Genomic DNA, 19,307 nt, shown 5'->3' on the forward strand with positions numbered 1-19,307 from the left:
TAGAGATAGACTGCAAACCTTGGAGAGTGGCAGGATGGTGGGGCCTTTGATAGATATCGAAAAGTTTGGAAGAGGGGAGGGTTGTGGGAACCCAGTTTTGGACAAGTTGATTTTGAAGAATACCCTAACCCCTACCCTCATACAAATTAGACTAGTTTTCTATTTTTATTTTTCCTTAAAAAGTATTGATTGAGAGAGTTGGTTGGCTCAGGGATAAAGGCTGCTAACAGGGCTCCCTGGTCATCCACGTACAAAATAGCCTCATGAGCTCTCTGCTTAGCCTTTGGGAAAGAATGGGTAATTCCAGTAAGGAAGCTTCACTCAGCTGTAACAATCTGAGGTGTCTCCAATGTCTGTCCCTGATGAATACCTTTTTCTTGCTATACTTAAGTAAATCTCCTTTGGTTAACTATTGAATTATCTATGGTTGTCTCATTTTGTTCCAATATCAAACATAAACTACTAGATAACTGGCCTAAGGAAGGCTAGCCTAGAACAAGATGTCTCACCCAGTTTGAAATGTCCAATAGGCAACTGGTAATGAGTAACTGAAGCTCAGGAGAGAGAGACTGGGGCTAGATATACAGATCAGTCAGTCATCCGCATAAAGATGAAGTTAAACCCACAGGAAATGATGAAACAACCAAGAGAAAAAGTGTTCAGGGAGAACAGAGACTAGGAAAAAATTATAGGGAACTTCGACAGTTAGGTGAATGACACAGATGATTTGCCAGCAAAGCAAATGAAGGAGTGATCAGCAGGCAGGAGGAGAACCAGAAAGAGAGCAGCATCATTAAAGCCCAGAGTGATCAACAGTGTCAAATGCAGCAGATAACACAAGAAGGATAAGGTCTTTAAAAACGCCATCAGATTTTGGCAACTAAGAGAACACTAGTAACTTTGGAAGCAGCAGTTTATTATTAGAATGACCACATCAGAAGTCAAATCACAAAGAGATGTAGGGAGGAATGAAGCGGAAATATTAAGCGCAGACAGCTTTTCCAAGGAGTTTGGCTATAAAAGGGAAGAGAGATATGGGATGATAGCTTGAGGTAGATGGTAGGCTCCAGTGAAGGTTTTTTAAAGATGAGGAGGCCTGGGCATAGTTGAAGTTAGCAGGGAAGGAACTGACAGAAGATAAGATGTTGGAAATATGAGAGGTAAAGAGGATGACTGAGGTTACAATCACCTGAACAGAAAAGCAGAGAATATGACATACAACAGATCTACTAATGTTCCACAGTGTCTCTCAACCTTTTTAGTGTCGTGGAGCCCCCTTTTGCAATCTGGTGAAGCCTATGCCTGCCCCCCACCTCAGAATAATGTTTTTAAATGCATTATCTCTGTGTGTGTGTGTGTGTGTGTGTGTGTGTGTGTGTGTGTGTAAAAACTCAAGCTCACAGACTACAGGTTAAGAACATCTGTTCTATAATGATCTATGCTTCTCAGTGAAGATAAGTCTACCACATTTGGACTCCACCTTCTCTCTACCAGATGTGACAATGCAGCAATGGCTTTTAACAAAATAAAAACATAAGATTCAAGTTAACTCAATACAGATATCTATACTGAAAGCAAGACAATTTTAAATCTCTTAAATCTCAAAGCAAAAAAAAAATCCAAAAGAGCCTAACTAGTAGGTATTCTTAAAAGTGACTAGCATTAGCAACCAGTAACCCAAATAACCACTTTGCCATCACCATACAATCTTTATAAAAATGATCTATGTACAAATGGAGAGTACTGATTATCAAAATACAAGAAGGGAACAGGATTTCACAGACAATTCACTGATGAAAATACAGTAAGAGCACAGGATTTCCTAGACAATTTTCTTCAGCCAACCATATCGTCAGATACTCATCTCACTTAAAGATGTAGAGAATATAAGGTTCCACTGTGTCTGTTATTTATTGATCTCCAACAAGTATTTGATTCACTATAACAAAATAAAGGCTTCAAAGATCTCCTCAAATCAGGTATCTCCCCCACATATGTCAAAATAATACAAGAGTTTATGATAGAAACAGTGGGGCTGGCTAATGAGATTTGTCCCTGAACATAATTCCCAAGAGAAACAGTCAAGATAACAAATGAATTCCTAAGGTATAGCCCCATGGAGGAACCATAGAAACTATACCATCCTGGATGTGGTTCCGAGTTTGGATTGCCTATGATATATTCACATGTGAGTTTTAGTTCATTTATGATGGCTATAACCATAAAAATGTGGGGTTTTGCTTATCAGCCACTTGTATCCATCCACAATCCTGAGTTTGTGCAAACTGTATGCTCAAACACAATTCCTGTGTTTACATGTGTGACAATTTATTTTCTCAGAATCAGGCACCATTGGGACTCAGAGTGGCTACAATTAGGGGGGTACTGGAGCTAGATCCTTTAGGCATACTGTCAATTGTTAAATTTTCAGCATGAACATTTACATCTTATATCTTGGAAATCAGGAAATATTACAAATCAGGTTGAATTATTCTTATAGTAATAGTCTAGGTTTAATAAAGTAATGTTAGAAAATAAAATTAAACTTAAAAGTATATAACAAATACATTTTTCAGAGAGCTGGTTGCTAAACATTTATCAGAATACTTCCAGCCACAACGCTCATTCTGTATCTATGTTCTTGTGATATCAATAAATTATAGTGAAGTAAGTTCACTACATGATCAGTGTCTCTCTCTCCTTCAAATCCCTAATCAAACTGGATCACAAATATGTAAGGTGTTTGCCAGTGTTATGGGGGATTTTCTAACCAAAGTCCAAGAAGAAGGATTCTCAATTGATGATAAGCTTCTTTAAACGTTCCTCTTGGCAGATGACATACTAAATGCACTGAAGCTCAAAACACTCTAAAGCCTCCTCAGTGAAATCCAGTATTTTGAGAGAGATTAAACTAACTATCCACATGAGAAAAACAAAGAGGATAAAAAAAAACACATACACATATTGCTCAGATTGCAACTTGCAGTAGGACAGGCAGTACATTGAGCTAGGTCATTAGTAGGCGTATCTTGATTAGTACTTCAGATGGACAATGATTTGCACCAAGGATTGAAAAGGTGGACACTGAGTTGGATTACATTTGGGAAACTGCATGGTGCTTTCAATAACTCCATACTATTTGCTGCTATAAAAGATTAATTTTTTTAACACTAATATTCTTCCAGTGGTGTTATACAACTCCAAATCAAGGAACAAAACAATCTGCAAAGAATCAAAATTACAGGTAACTCAAAGGTTAAAGGAAAGAAGCATGCAGAATTTAAATAGAAGTATAACATGCAAGAAAAAAAGATATAAATGACCAGAAAAGATGACACATGATAGAGTGGAGAAGACAATGGATTTGGAGTCATTATGACCTTGGGAAACTCACTTCACCTTTGTGGCCTTTTAGTTTCCTCAAATGTAAAAAGAGAAGGCTGGATTCAATGACATCTAAGGCCCTTTCCAATACTAAATCTTTGGCCCTTAAGACACAGGTAGCTAAGGAGCAGTACCTAGCAGACACCTCAATAAATCTGTGATCTCATCAATTTGGGTATTCTCTTCAATAGTTCAGATCCCAACCCATCAATGTTTTCTCATCCTGTGCGTCTCTTGTCCAACCTATCCAATAAATCCTCCACACAAGATCAACCCAACAAGAAGAGAGTCTTCTTTTAGGTCAGTCAACAGGCATTTATTATTAAGCAATTACTATGTGCCAGACACTGGCTAAACACTAAGGTCTCAACATTACATGGTATGTGTGCAGCATGGAGACTGTCCATCTGTTATCCCCTACTATTACGTGGTCAGCCTACTACCTTTTCTGGTCATACACCTCCGCTCTCTGGGTACTACTCAAAGAAAACTCCATTAATTGCTTACTATCAGAGCTCCTATGACTCTAATAGGAAGCAAATGCTACCTTCACCATGTCATAAATTGGGAAATGCTTTCAGGGTAACCTGCCTTATATGAAAAACGTTCCCAACAATAATTCCAAAGAGAGACAAACTGGAGAAGCTATAGAATGAACTTCCTGCTTCAACTGTTTCCACATGTTGGTACACCTTTGCCCACGAGCCCATACTATTCAGCTACAGCATTAAAAATCACAGGATTGTTTCTAAGGAATAAAAATGGATCTATATGTATTCCAGTACTGCTAGGCAGAGGATATAAAGAATCTAGTGGTGGGGGTGACTAGTGTTTGAGGACTATCACTGAAGATTTTGGATGAAAGCATATTTCCTATCAAGAGAAGCACTTCTTAAGCATTCATCCAACTCTTTCCTTTAGAAGAGTAACTAAGACTAGAAAAAGAACCATTAATAAGACTTGCAAGCGGAGGGATGGACTTTGCCCAGCTATTGATACTGATTACGGACCCTGTCTCTCCCTTTGGAACTTCATGTTCTTCATAAAACATGTCTTCCTAACTTTCAGGCTGTTTCCCAATCAAATCTATTTCCTGATACATGTAGAGAAGTGTTTCTAGAGTCCCTTCTGAGTAATTAACCTGCCATTCATTCCCACGAGAATAAAATGACTCTCATCTCCTAAAATTGGTGATCTCCCTCCCACGACCTCTTCTCTAGGACCACAGCTGAAATGGACGATATACTGGTGCCACAGCGAGTATAATTACAGTGAAAGCTGGAGATCAAAGAGAGGGGAAACAATAAAATTTTCCTTCAGTGTCCTATGAGACAGCGCTAACCCATCATGGGAAAGAATGCCAAAGTGACGCCAGCTGGGTAAGTCTTTGAACATTTATCTGGGAGTGAACAGCTTTCCAAAAGGATAGAAGATTCGCTGTGAAAAGCAGACAAGCTTTTGAAAAAGACAGGCGCTTCAGCGCTAAAACTTATCAGCCAAAGCCAGCAGAGTGTAGTGAAAAGTATACTAGACTTGTCATCAGAAGGGCCTAGACTCAAGTCTTGATCTGGATCCTACTAGCTGTATGACCCTGGTTAAGTCTCTTAGCCTAGGGATAGTGATGATAGTCATTAGGTAGTACAAGGGATCAAGCAGAGGACTTGCAAGCCAGCTGTGTAACCTTGGGCAAGTCACTCAACTTTTGTGTGTCTCAGTTCTCTCGTCCGTGAAATGGGGACAATAATAGCACCTACCTCCCAGAACTGTTGTGAGGATAAAATGAGATAGTATTTATAAAATGCTTTGAAAAAACCTTAAAGTATTATATGAAATGCTAGCATTAATTTTTATTACTGTTTTGTTGTTGTTACTATTGGCAGGACCTGGGACTGTTCTGAAGAAACATTTTGTCAAGCCTAAGGTAGTACTCACATTTATATGTGAGTTATTGTAAGAAATCGCAGTTCACAAGCATCTTTACCCCTTTTTAACCCTGACTTTTCAACCCATGATTTTTTTAATTCCTTGAAGCTTTCTTTAGAGATATGAGACAGCTGCAGAGTGGTTCTAAGCCTCTTGCACTAAGCCTCAGTTCCATCCCCCTCAGTTCCCAGCTCCCTAAGCAGGTGTCATATCTATTCTCAAAAAAAACCAGGCTCCCTGATTGCTTATCCCCTCCCCAGCCACCTGGTGCCCAAGGTTCTGGGGGGAGAGAGAGAGAGAAAGGGAGGGAAGGAAGAGGGCAGAGAGGAGGAAAATAAGATGCCTGCGACACAAGGCTTCTTCACCACTACAGTTTGTACAAAGAACCAAGAAATGAAATCTCTAACAAAATTGTTCCCATGAGATCATTAATTATTATAGACTTGTCTGATGGGTCTCTCCTCTCAGGATCTTCGCAAAGGACACTGAAAATAGGGAGAGGAAGCAAGAGACGCAACATACGTAATATACGTTCTGGCTTCTCTTCTTAGTTCAAGGTTATCTTTGGCCAAATCAAAACAAAAACAAAACAAACAAACAAAAAACCACTGTGGTATTTCAGAGACTATTTTTAGGATTTCTATAAAAAGAAAAAGATTAAATTACTATTATTCAAATGCCTTCCTTTTACCCTATCCACCCAGTTCTTTAGGTCAATTACTTGGAAGGACACTTTTGTTTTGAACAGCCCAATAAACTGCCAAACATACTGATCCATTATATCTTTCATCAAATCACAAAGCTAGAGCTAGAAGAGATATTTGAGGTCATTTAGTCCAGTCCCTTGAAGAAAGTCCTGGAGTGAGAATCAAGAAGCCTGGACCTTCATTCTAGCTCTCATTTAACTTGAGGAAGTCCCTCCCCTTCTTGTGGGCCTCAGTTTTCTCCTCTTAAAAAGTCAAGGACCGACATCGAGAGAAGCAGGCATCACTAATGGATGAAGAGGAGTCTAGCTAAGGCTTGAAAAGCTCCCTTTCTCCCTTAACACTCACTGGCCCCTTTCCCTTAAGTGTCTTCTAATCCTAGTTCCACTCACTCCATGGCCAACCACTATGCCAAGACATTCCAATTCTCATCTTCACAATAAGATTCTTACATGTGGCAAGTCTCCCCGAAGAGTTGGCTCTTCTGACTCCTGCAGAGAGCATTAATTTTCACGGTGAACCCAAGAAGCTGTAATCTGATAAGGCTGCAGGCTCCTCAGTTCCCTCTCATTGTCTGTGGCTTCCACGGCCATCTGGCCTCCACAGCTTCTCACCCTTTCTCCTTGGAGCCAAAAATCAAGTTGTTTTATAATTCATACACCCTGTCTTGTTCATGCTGCCTCCAAGACCCCAAATAAGCCTTTTTATTCTGATTTCCCCTTCTTTAGCCATCCTTCATTCCCAAAATTGCTGACTGGCTGGAACCTGGCAAGCTCCAGAAAGTGATGGACAGTAATCAGAAAGTATGATTATGGGCTAAACTAAAAGATAATATTTTATCCTAATGGCCCATGTGAAAAGTGTTATGACAAAAGCGGGCCTACTCATTTTAAAGTGGCTTTTTTTTTAAGTAGAAAAAGAACTGTGTTGAATCAGATAATTTTTTAGAGTTGAAAAAACCTTAGCAATTTGCAAATATAATCCTCTCATTTTTTTCAAAACCAGTATCATGTTTGTTTTTCTGTCTCCTTTATGTAACTCATCTTTCCATTGTGTAGTATGAGAAAATTATAAAAAATGAACATAATCCATGATTTGTCCACCTTATCTCCTACCCATTTCCTAACTCTTTTGCCAATCCAGCTACCTGCTAAGTTTTACCCCCAACCTAAGCCGTCTCCTGATTCTTTTCTTTATCATTCTCATTTTCCCCTATTTTCTTATGTTCATCCTCCCCTTTCCTTTGTTTCATTCATGTGTGGACCTGTGTTACATACATTTGTATTTGTATATGAATTTTTCTACTTGTATATATAAACATCTGTCTCTATACCATTTGAGCTATGTCCAGCTTCTCCTAAACTACCACATTTAATAACATAATTATAAATGTATTAAATAGTTTAATTATTAATTGATAACAATAGCTAATATTTATATAGTACTTACTATGTTCCAGGCACTGTGCTAAGTACTTTAAATTTACTATGTCGTTTGATCCTCTCAACAACCCTGGGAAGCAGGTGCTATTATTATCCCCATTTTAAAGACGAGGAATCTGAGACAGAGATTAAGTGTCCAGGGTCACAAAGCTATTAAGTGTCTGAGGCTGGGTCTTCCAAGACTAGTGCCATATCCACTGCACCACATAGGTGCACCCAATGTAAGTGTTTTACCTCACATTACTGCCACCCCTCCAACCTACACTACAAATTTCCCTCTTTGAAACAGCAATCTGGTTGCCAGCTTCTTTTCTTCTGCTCTATTTTCTCAGCAGAATAGGTTTTGTCCTTGCTTAGACACATACCTAAACAAAGGGTTAAATTGGCAGGTCAGTGTGGTGATGACAGCTGCTGTTCCTGTGACTGCTGCTGGGGGGTGGGAGGGTGAGGAACAGGATTAGGAGAGGCCAGTGCCAGGAAGGCTGAGAGGCAGCTGGCATAAGAAGCTGCTCAGAGTGGAGAAGCAAGAGAACTACTTAAAACGTTAAGTTGGGATCAGGAATAATGGAATGGCGATGGTTAGCAAGGAGTCTGGCTCTGAAACTATCACTTTTGATTTGGGGCCAGTTCCCAACCAATGAGATTGAGCTGCCCTAGATGGATGACTCATATCTGAGCTTCTTGTTTTTAAAAGAACACACATCTGGGAGAACAAAGCAGCTCTCTACTGAATGAATTTTATATTCAGGCAGGTGTGCTAGACTGATGATTTTGTTTCTACAATAACAGCTACTCCCTTTTCTGCCCTTTCCCATCCCCACCTCTTCCTGCTTCTCCTCATATCATTAAATTCTCTCATCTATCAGCTCTGAAATGTCCACAAACACATTTATTTCCCAAGGGCAATGCTGTACTTTTGAGGGAGAGGGGCAAAGTCTAACTCTAAGAAGACTACCCCAGGGTGTAGTCATTAAATAATTCTCTCTCTGCTGACAGTAAACAAAACCAAAGTGGTTTCTGAACATACAGCTGTCTATGGGGGTACCTCATGCCGTACTTCAATTCTACCCACATTAAATGTACCATGCATGAAAAGGTATAAAAGAGGATAGAGGGTGGAGAAGCCAGGTGCAATGTGGAAGGTATGGAGTGGGCAAACAAAACCAAATGGTAATGTTCCCTAAAAACAAATACTATGAATAATGTGACAGTGCTGATGTTTCCCCAGTCATTCTATCCTCAAAAAATTTTTAAGGTGGTTAATAAAATCTGTAATTGAACTGGGCCTTTCTCCAGAAATTTCACCAGTAAGTATCATTTGTTTTCCCCTGGTGCTAGGAGGGCAAACGCATCATTAGGATACTTGAAAGCCAGGCATGCTACTGGAGTGAATCATCAGGAGCTAACAGTTATGTTAAGAATGCAATACAGCAACTAACAAGTCCTGAATAGCAATATTCATGGACTCGGGAAATTTCTTTATTTGGAGAGGCAAGAGAATAAGTCTGACATCTGTTTTCAGAACAACCATTTAGGAAGTAAAAAGAATGATGGGCTATGGATAGAACAGTAGAAAAATAACAGAGAATAACAGCTTACGGTTTTTCTTTCAGCACCTATACATTCTGGGGAGTCCTCAACAAGGTGCTTCTATAATGTAGTCCAAGCCAAGACTTATTGAAGAAATTAGAAAAATAGTTGAAAAATTCTTAGCTCAAGCTTGTAATGTGATGTTCTTTAAAGCAAGGAAGGAACAACCACTTCAAAAAATAAAATAAACTTTTCTTCTCAGCCAATGGCTCTTTGGTGCATGAAATTATGACTCACTTTGCCATACAAAAAACATTCATTTTTCTATGCTTATGTCTATGGTTTTAGCAAATAATAGGTCTTGCTATGTAAAGAATACATAGAAAATTAAAGGCAACACTATGAAAATACAATTCATAATTTTAATAACTACATTTGTGTGAATGTTTGGTGTACTCATTTAAAAAATTTTTAAAACCCCACAATATAACTTTTCTAAAAATGCTACATTTCAAAAACATAATATAATAATAATTTTGTTATTAAAGGATCATTTATGCAGAATGAGCAGAATATCTGTTCAATTTGAAATTTCTTTTCTCCATCCAGAGTTCTTCCTTGTCTATCATCTCTTATCTCATTTTCTAACTGGTCATTCCTATTATCATCTTCATTTCTCTCCTTTCCTTTTATGTCAACTCTTTGTCCTAGATTATGACAAGAGTCTAAGAATCATTCTACCAAAATATTTTCCCAAGTTGATTCTACAATATGTTGCCTCTTCTTTAAACTCTTGTTAAAACAACAAATCTACTGATTATTTGTTCATTCCTGGTACAGTGAGAAAAGGACTAGCTCCTCAATCCAAGCACCTGGATTCAGATCTGGTATCTGAACTCTACTATCTGTGTAACACTGGGGAACTCATTGAGGCTCCCAGGACCTCAGTTTCCACAACTGGAAGATGAAGAGGTTGGATTCAGTCGCCTCCGGGGCTCATTGCAGCTCTAAGATTCTATAATATCGTTTTGACATCTGACACTTTTTTTTTTAATTGCTTTCGGGCAAAGTGGCTTCTTTTATTTTCACTCTCAAAATACCTCACATGAAACTCTTTTGTATTTATTTATATTTGTTATATTTACACTGATTCTATGTTTACATTTATTCTACATTTACTACCTCTCCCATTAGAATCTCCTTATATGTGGGTCTGTTTATTTATAGTACAACTAGGTCCTGATTAGCACAAATGATAAATCCCTTTAAGTGGCCATATTATTTGAATTTACATTGCATATCTGCATTGGGCTAGAACCACTTAGCCTAATTTATCACATCATGTAAATATCAGAGTGCAAAGGAATACCATGTCAATGGATTCATTATTCCCACTAACTAGCACCAAACTGTATTTGTCTCCCTAGTCTCTAGCACAGTGCATAGCACTTAGTAGATGCTTAATAACTACTTGTTTGTTACCTGATCGATATTCACTAATTGCTTCTTTAGCAATATGTTCTAAAGTCTCATCAGGATTCAAAGTCAAGCTCACTAATCTACGGTCTGTAACCTCAGTCACTATTTTTTTTTTTGAATCTCAGGACATAAGAAATGCAGGGGAAGGTGGCCTAGCCATTCCAGATCTTAAATTGCATTATAAAGCAGCAATCATCAAAACTGCTTGGTAAGAAATAGAGTAGTGGATCAGTGGAATAGGTTAAATATGCAACACACAGTGGTCAATGACTATAGTAATCTATTATTTGATAAACCCAAAGACCCCAGCTTCTAACTCACTCTGACAAAAACTGCTAGGAAAACTGGAAAAGAGTATGGCAGAAACTAGGCATAGACCAAAATCTTACACCATTTACGAAAATAAAGTCAAAATGGGTTCATGATTTAGATATAAAGGCTGATACTGTAAGCAAACTGGGAGAGCAAGGAATAGTTTACCTATCAGATCTATAGAGAACTGAAGAATTCAAGACCAAACAGGAGATAGAGAACATTACGAAAAGCAAAATGGATAACTTTGATTACATTAAATTGAAAAGTTTTTGCACAAATAAAGCCAATCCAACCAAGATTAGAAGGAAAGTAGAAAATTGAAAAAGAATATTTACAAACAGTCTCTCTGACAACGGCCTCATTTCTAAAATATATAGAGAATTAAGTCAAATTTATAAGAATACAAGTCATTCCCCAATTGATAAATGGTCAAAGGATATGAACAGGCAGTTCTCAGATGAAGAAATTAAAGCCATCTATAGTTTTATGAAAAAATGCTCTAAATCACTATTGATTAGAGAAATGCAAATCAAAACAACTCTGAGGTACCATATCACACCTATCACATTGGCCAACATGACAAAACAGGAAAATGACAAATGTTGGAAAAGATGTGGGAAAATTGGGACACTAATATATTGTTGATGGAGTTGTGAAATGATCCAACCATTTTGGAAAGCAATCTGGAACTATGCCTAAAGGGCTATAAAAATATGTATACCCTTTGACCCAGCAATAGCACTTCTAAGGCTGTATCCCAAAGAGATCATACAAGTGGGTAAAGGACCCACTTGTACAAAAATATTTATAGTAGATCTTTTTGAGGTGGCAAAGAATTGGAAATTGAGAGGATGCCCATCAATTGAGGAATGGCTAAACAAGTTGTGGCATATGAATGTAATAGAATACTACTGTTCTATAAGAAATGATGAACAGGTTGACTTCAGAAAAACCTGGAAAAACTTGTATGGTCTGATGCTGAGTGAAGCGAGCAGAACCAGGAGAACGATGTACACAGTAACAGCCAGGTTGTTTGATGACTAATGTTGATGACCCTTCCCAGCAATACAAGGATCAAAGGCCTCATGATGGAAAATGCTACCCACGAAGAAGAATGAACTATGGAGTTTGAATGCAGATCAAAGCACACATATTTGCTATTTTTTTCTTCTGCTATGTTTTGTTTCTCTTTCTGGTGGTTCCTCCTATTGGTTCTAATTCTTATTTACAATATCACTAGTGTGAAAATATGTTTAATAGGAATGTATATGTAGAGCCTGTATCATATTGTGTGCCATTTTGGGGAGGGAGAGGAAGAAAAATTTAAAACTCAAAAGCTTATGGAAGTGATTGTTGATAATTCAAAATAAATTAATTTTAAAAAAAAGAATCTCAGAACATTTGCCCCTTTCCTGTTCTACCAGATCATTCAGAGACTACTCCAAGTGGTTCAGCCATCACACCCACCCACAAATTCTTTCAGTATCACAAATGTAGTTGACTTGGGCCTGGCAACCTGGACTCAAAAAAGACTGACTCTCAAATCAATCGGAAGATGAGTAAAAACTGGTCATTTTTATTCCGTTTATTTCAGTCCAAGGTTTATTATCTTTGTCTGAGAAAAGTGAAGCAAAATAACAATTCCACAGTCCTGCCTTCTTTCCATCATTTAAGATGACTTCCATCCACCCCTAGCAGTGGTTTTACCCTTCCTCCTTAGCATACACACACACACACACACACACACAGAGTTCTCCTTTTTTCGGAACCGGTTTGTTGTCCTTAGATTCCCTTAACAGTCTCAGCTCACTTGAAGCTTTAGTACTCTTGACACTACTGTTACAGGACCAAACCACACTTCTGTATTGATCCTCTGCTCTTAGTTAAACCTTTTGTACATTCAGCAACTCTTTAAACAATTCTTCCTTTTCCTTCTCACCTCCAAAAAGGAATTATTTCTATTGGTGTCTTTAGAATTTCATTTTAGGTTTTCCATCCTTCATGTGCTGACTATCCCTAGAGAATTTTAATCCATATAATCTTATCCTATCTTTCCTCTGAACAGTTTGAAATCTCTCCTCAACCCAAGGGTACAGATCAAACTATACCAGTAATCACTTCTTCCTGGTGGAATGGTTGTTACTATTAATACTGCTGGTGCTGCTACTGCTACTACTACTAGATAGATAGCATTTAGTATTGCTTTAAGGTTTGCAAAGCACTTTTAAAACACCATCTCATTTTAATCTCACAATAACCCTGGGAGGTAGGTGCTATTATTGTCCCTATTTTACAGCTGAGGAAACTGAAGCAGAAAGAAGTTAAATGACCTGCCCTAATTCACAAAGCTAATAAATTTCTAAGTCCAGGCTTGAATTCAGGTCTTCCAGACACCAAGTCCAGTGCTCTACGCATCATACCACCCAACTGACTCATTTCCAACATTCCATCTTACGACTACCAACCAATTCCTCCATGCTGGTAAGAGTCAGATCCAATAAAGCATCTCCCCAATTCAACAGAAGCAGGTAGGATAAAGCGCTGGGCCTGGAGTCAGTAAGACCTGACTTCAAAACTGGCCTCAGACACTCACTAGCTGTGTGACCCTGGGCAAGTTACTTAATCTCTGTTTGTCTTAATCCACTGGAGAAGAAAGTGGTAAACCACTCAAATATCTTCACCAATAAAACCCTAATGAAAAGTCAGACATGAATAAAAAAATATAATTCTACTTTTCAAAAGATAGAGACACATCATAAATGCAAATTTTTAAATTACTAGCCACATTGATATTAAAGTATATTAAAAAGCATCCTTTTAGCTCTACCGAAAATATCAAGAAATAATTATTTCTCTGATCTAAAAGCCCCTTCTAGACTTAAAAGGTATGTTCGGTCAACAACAAAAGGCTTTCTTAGGAAAATGGATTTATGGCGATAACCAAACTTAGAACAAAGTACCTCTTGTATGATTTTGGATATTGCCTTCCCAGCTCCACAGAAGTGATTTGAGCTACTAACCCATCTAAGGGCAGTTTCTTCTTTCCCCAAACTTAACAAATGGCACTATGACTCACCCTTCTTCTTTCATAAAGGATTTTGATGTTGATCTTTAGAAGGCCCTTTTCAATTCCTTGAGGGGAATAGTCAAGAAAGGAATGAGGTAGTGACTATAGTTAGGCAACTATTCTGAAATTTTAATTTCAACCCCAAATTGTATCCTGACACATTGTGATTTTTCTTCTCCTAGATTCTAATAAGTGTTACATCAAACTCTTGGCTTGGGGGTAGGAGGTGGTGAATATTATTAAAGGGCATGGAGGAGATAGAGAAGAGACTATGTCAGTTTGGACATATCTCTCTCTAAGCTACAAATGATCTGGATATTAGTGTTAAATTGAACACCAAAATAAAAATCCTAGAGGCAGCTAGGTGGCGCAGTGGGGCAGCTAAGTGGCACAGTGGATAGAGCACCAGCCCTGAAGTCAGGAGGACCTCAGTTCAAATCCGGCCTCAGACCAAACACTTGACACTTACTAGCTGTGTGACCCTGGGCAAGTCATTTAACCCCAATTGCCTAAAAGGGGGGGGGGGCAAAAAAAATAAAAATCCTGAAAATCAAAGGAGAGATTAAAAAATGTAAAGTAAAAAAAAAAACCTGAACTAATAAATAAAACTGGGGGGGGGGTAGATTAAAAAAAATAATAAAACAGATAAGGCATTGGCTAATTTGATTTTTAAAAAGTCATTATAATTGCAAATGTTGAGTTCAATAAAATCATTTCTGGTGGACTTGTGAATAAAGCAGTATGACATATATATACTTTTTTTCTTTGATACTGATTTGGAAAGAGAGCCAGTGTTCTAGCAGATATCTGGATAAAAAAAGTTCCTTCTCACACCTCTCTTTCAGACTTGGGATCTGTTTCCCAAACTCTTGATCTATTTCTTCTACTGACCCTGGTGGTCTATAATATACTCTAATGACAATATCACTTCTTGCTTCTGCCTGTATTCTTTATCCAAATGCCATCCACCATATTTTCCTACTCATTCCTAAATTTCCTTACAAGAGTTTATCTTTAATATACAATGCTGCCCCACCCCAGATTTTTTTTTTACGTATCTTTTCCTTTACAATTAAGTAGTGATTCTCAAATACCTGGGGGGAGGGAAGGAGGGGAGTGGTCATAAACATAGGATTCCAGCTAAAAATTATTTAATGATACCTTAAGCAGTAAATAATTACAGATTATGAGAAGCATATTATCCCCTGGAGTTCACAACGTATTTTTTTTGGTTGAAATGAATTCGTGGAATGAAAAACACTGCGAACTACCCCAATATGGTATACCTACCTACCCCTACCTCTGTACCATATTCCATTAAAAGTTCTCATCCCACCAAGTCATGGTAATATTTGTCAGACCAAACTTGACTGCTTACAATATTAAGATCCCTAGCTCTTCTGGCTTATTACCCATACTTTATGCGCTTGTCCTAGAGCTAACTTTAAATTTCTTAAAAAAAATAATTCATATCATATAATTTATCTCAATTACAGAGCCACAGTATAGCATCAATTAAGCTGTAGACTCTTGGAACTCAAAAAGATCATAGAAATAACTGTATCCAACAATCTCAATGCTTTATTATTTCCTATAATAAAGAACAGGCAAATATGAGTTTTGAAAGAAAAAAGAACTTATCTCTACTGACCTTGACATAATGCCCCTTCTCATGTTCATTACTCTATTTAGTAACAAATAAAAGTTTAAAATGAATATAATATTTCCAGTACTTACCAAAATAAGCCCTGAGATTAGTGAGGAAGTGCCTGTCAGGGCAACGTAAAACTTCGGTGTTAACGTGTTCAAAAACATGCTCACTGAAGTGGAAAAAAAGAAGAAGAAGCATAAGAAACATGAATGTCAATAACACTGACTCTCTATTTGTTTCAGTCTAAATAATTTAAAATATCTAAAACACAGCAGAACCCTATCATCGATTGACTCCTTGGGGGAAAAAAAGGATATACAATGATTCCAATCACAAATCTTGAACCATAAAAACTACAGCAATTGTTAGCTCTACCTCCAAACACCAGTGTTGTTAAAACATTTTCAATCATGGTTACAACTGAATACTTTATAAAGAAGCTAATTACTTGACTGTCAACCAAATGCAACAAAGACATACCTGTATTTTTGTTGGCCCAATAGACAGAGCTCTTGAAAAGTCAAAGTTATAACAATTCGACAGATACAAAAGTAAATAGAAAGTAACAGTAACTTAAAATATTATATCCTGGGGGCAGTTAGGTGGCGTAGTGGATAGAGCACCAGCCTTGGAGTCAGGAGGACCTGAGTTCAAATCCGACCTCAGACACATACTTCCTAACTGTGTGACTCTGGGCAAGTCATTTAACCCCAACTGCCTCACCAAAAAAAAAAAAAAAGCTATCATATCCCCATGGTAACTAAAGGGAAGGTTAAAAATTGGATGTTCACTAGTAAAATTCTAAAACTTATACACAGAACTGCTGGGCTGTCCTATTTATGGAGTGAATCAACCGTGCCTATATACAACCTTTTACTGAAATACTCTTCCCACAATCATCAGTTCATCCAATTCATTCACTAAAACACTCCCAAGTTACCGAATTGATTTTTATTTATAAACTGTTTTTCAAAGTATGGACAATGCCCAAGTTTAGGTAGATTTTTTTTAATTAGCATAATATTATCTATCCATACACTGTTACACTATGTAATTTTCATCATGCATTTTGTTATTCAGAAATAGTCCTTTTATTGTGCTGAACTGCTGATGTATCATTCTACTTTTTCTAAGCAATGTGCACTCAACACATTTATGTTTCCTCACCACATCCTTCTTTGGAAGAAAGTCAGTTATTAGCTCGAATTTTAAAAACACAAAACAAAACAAGTGAACAGTAGTGTAACTAGAGTGCACAGGCCAACAGCCCTGGTGGGGAACCAGCCAGGAAGGGCACAGAGAGAGGAGAGAGCGAGGGAAGTCACTGAAGTAAAGCAGACACTCATGTTCTAGTATCAAAATAACTGGAGGGTCATAATGTGGTCTATTAGTGGGGAGGAGGGGTAGGACACCAAAAGAAAGATCATGGTGGAGTTAGAAGAGAGACAGGTCAGCTAGTTTTGCCAAGTGCAAAAACTGCTGTTTGTCATTTTGAAATTTAACAGTCAGTAGAAGAAATTACAGGCTGGAGTTCCTGATTCACAATTAGATTCTATGGACCTGGGAATCATCTATTTATTAATCACAATGGAATATCTTTCTAACTTCCAAATCCTACCACCTACTCCCACCTATGCTATTTTTCTATATGTTATTAATAAGAGAAGGTACATTGTATTCCTAGTTTGAACATGAAACATACAAATACGCTACCTTCTTTTTAGTGAATTTTAAAAAAATAAACCTGCTGAAACTACAAAAGAGATTAACCTAAATCAGAATTTCTTGAAACCTGTATTGATTCCCCAATTGTGGATGGAATAAGTAGGATAGGAAACTTTTTTCTATGAGTTACTTATTCCTAGAAAAAAAGTTCATGTGTGTGTGCATGTATGTATGCATGTGAGTATGTATACGTATATATGTGCGTGCACAAAAAGGAACTCAATTCCATTAAAAACAAATCCCTTCATGTACTGTTAAAATTAAACATAGGTAAAATACACAGAAGAACCAGAGAGTGAATGACAAAGTTAGTACCTTATATTTAGAAATAACTCCATCTTTTATGATATTGTTGGCAAAGATTTTAAAAGGCACATTCTACTTTTACCATTATATAAATGGAACGTCACCACTGGATACTTATTCTATGGTCTGAATGAAACCTAGCCCATGAATTACAGCTCCTCTAGTGTGGAATAAGTTACTAAGGCCAGACAAAGACAACAGACTGAGCAGTAGCATCCTCTCAGCAAATTGCCAATGGATGATGATATATATAGGTAGCCAACAAGTTTGTTTTCAGATGAAATTTCTTCACTTAAATTGATTGAGGTGAAAGAAAAAACACAAGAACACTGTGTTCCTTTGATTTTATCATCATTACTATGTCCTAATGATGTAATCATTACTGCATCCAGTTGATTTTAGGTAACAAAAGGAGCCATCTGAAACCAAATGAAGACAATCATCTAGCCTATTTTATTTTGGCACATTCTGCTACAATTCTTTCTTTTTCTTTCTTTTCTTTTTTTTTTCTTTGGCTTGGCAATGGGGTTAAGTGACTTGCCTAGGGTCACACAGCCAGTAAGTGTTATATGTCTGAGGCCACATTTGAACTCAGGTCCTCCCAAATCCAGGGCCGGTGCTCTATCCACTGCACCACCTAGCTGCCCCCCAACATTCTGCTACAGTTAAGGCGGAAAAGTGTTCCACATTAGTCTTCAATAAGAATGGATAAGGCTGAAGAAAGGATAGCAAATTCTGTAATTGTTAATTAATTGACTGTAACCTGTACTAACCACTCATATATGGTTTTGAAAAAATACATTCATCATGATGGAATGTAAATAAATGTACATCTGACTCTTCATGAACCTGACAGATTTTTGGATTTAAATAAAAAGTCCTGAATTTCTCTGTCTAGGACACACACATTTCATATTCACAGTTTAATAAATACAGGGTGTCCCAAAAGTCTTAGTGTAGTTTTAAGTACTAGCAGCTTAAAACTTAAAGTTTTGATACCTTTAAACTGCACTACGAGTTCTGGGATACAGTATACACTGAGAAGTGTTACTGAAATGCATCAGGCACAAAGGAAAGAAAAGAGAAAAGTTGAGTCCTTTCATTAGGGAAGGAGAAAGCTCTTAAGCAATTACACTAAAAGCCTGTCGCTTTTCATACATGCTTTTATTTCTTTGAAGAAAAATTGCATGTGCTCCACTGGGATGAAAGGACAAAAAAGCAGCACTGAAATGGAAGAGGATCTACTTAAAGAATACTCAAGTAAATTAGATTGTTTGAGTCTACAGACTTGAATGACCTACAGCTGAGGGCACCCAAGGAATTAGCTAAAATGGTCCCAGAAGCCATTCATAATAATCTTTGAGTATTAATGGAGGCATGGTAAGGTCCCTGAAAACTGGGAAGGGAAAAACATACCACCTGCATTTTCAAAAGGGGAAACTGAAAATTCAATTAGATTTCCGAACTTTTTCATATGCTAAAACATAACAACAAAAACACATAATCCCAACCAGCCCAACTTTGTGAAGAATAAATTCTTTCAAGCTCTTCTCATTTCCTTTTAAAATCTGGTAGTAAGTCCAATAAAATCACAATGAAACAGAAGGTGCAATAAATCTCAACTTTACCAATGCTCTTAACTTGATCCAATATGACATTCTTAAAGCATAATTATCCAAGGAGCATTTACCATTTATTTAATGGCCACTTTTGGAATTGTATTAGGGGCAATTTTTTAAAAGGTATACTTTTAACCTGACACAATTTTCTCATTTTTACTA

General features: G+C 37.4%; 1 protein-coding gene across 10 annotated transcripts in view; it reads right to left on the reverse strand.

Annotated features, from left to right (window-relative positions):
- The window catches only part of ST7 (suppression of tumorigenicity 7), a 283,470-nt gene that overhangs the window by 134,558 nt on the left and 129,605 nt on the right, over positions 1-19,307 (reverse strand). For 8 of the 10 annotated variants that reach the window (XR_013486445.1, XM_078154113.1, XM_078154112.1 and 5 more), the window contains exon 2: positions 15,582-15,664. The exons of 1 other annotated variant lie outside the window; for it this stretch is intronic. Coding sequence is in view for 7 of the 9 variants with exons in the window: in XM_078154113.1 (XP_078010239.1) it covers positions 15,582-15,664 (83 nt within the window). In the remaining 2 variants the exon portion in view is untranslated. Of the gene's footprint in view, positions 1-13,853; positions 13,871-15,581; positions 15,665-19,307 lie in introns of those variants that run through there. One more of the 10 variants, XM_078154134.1, reaches the window with a different exon arrangement.

The sequence above is a fragment of the Phascolarctos cinereus genome, unplaced genomic scaffold, assembly GCF_003287225.1.
Source record: "Phascolarctos cinereus isolate Bilbo 61053 unplaced genomic scaffold, phaCin_HiC Scaffold_1;HRSCAF=81, whole genome shotgun sequence".
Taxonomy (NCBI): Eukaryota; Metazoa; Chordata; class Mammalia; order Diprotodontia; family Phascolarctidae; genus Phascolarctos; species Phascolarctos cinereus.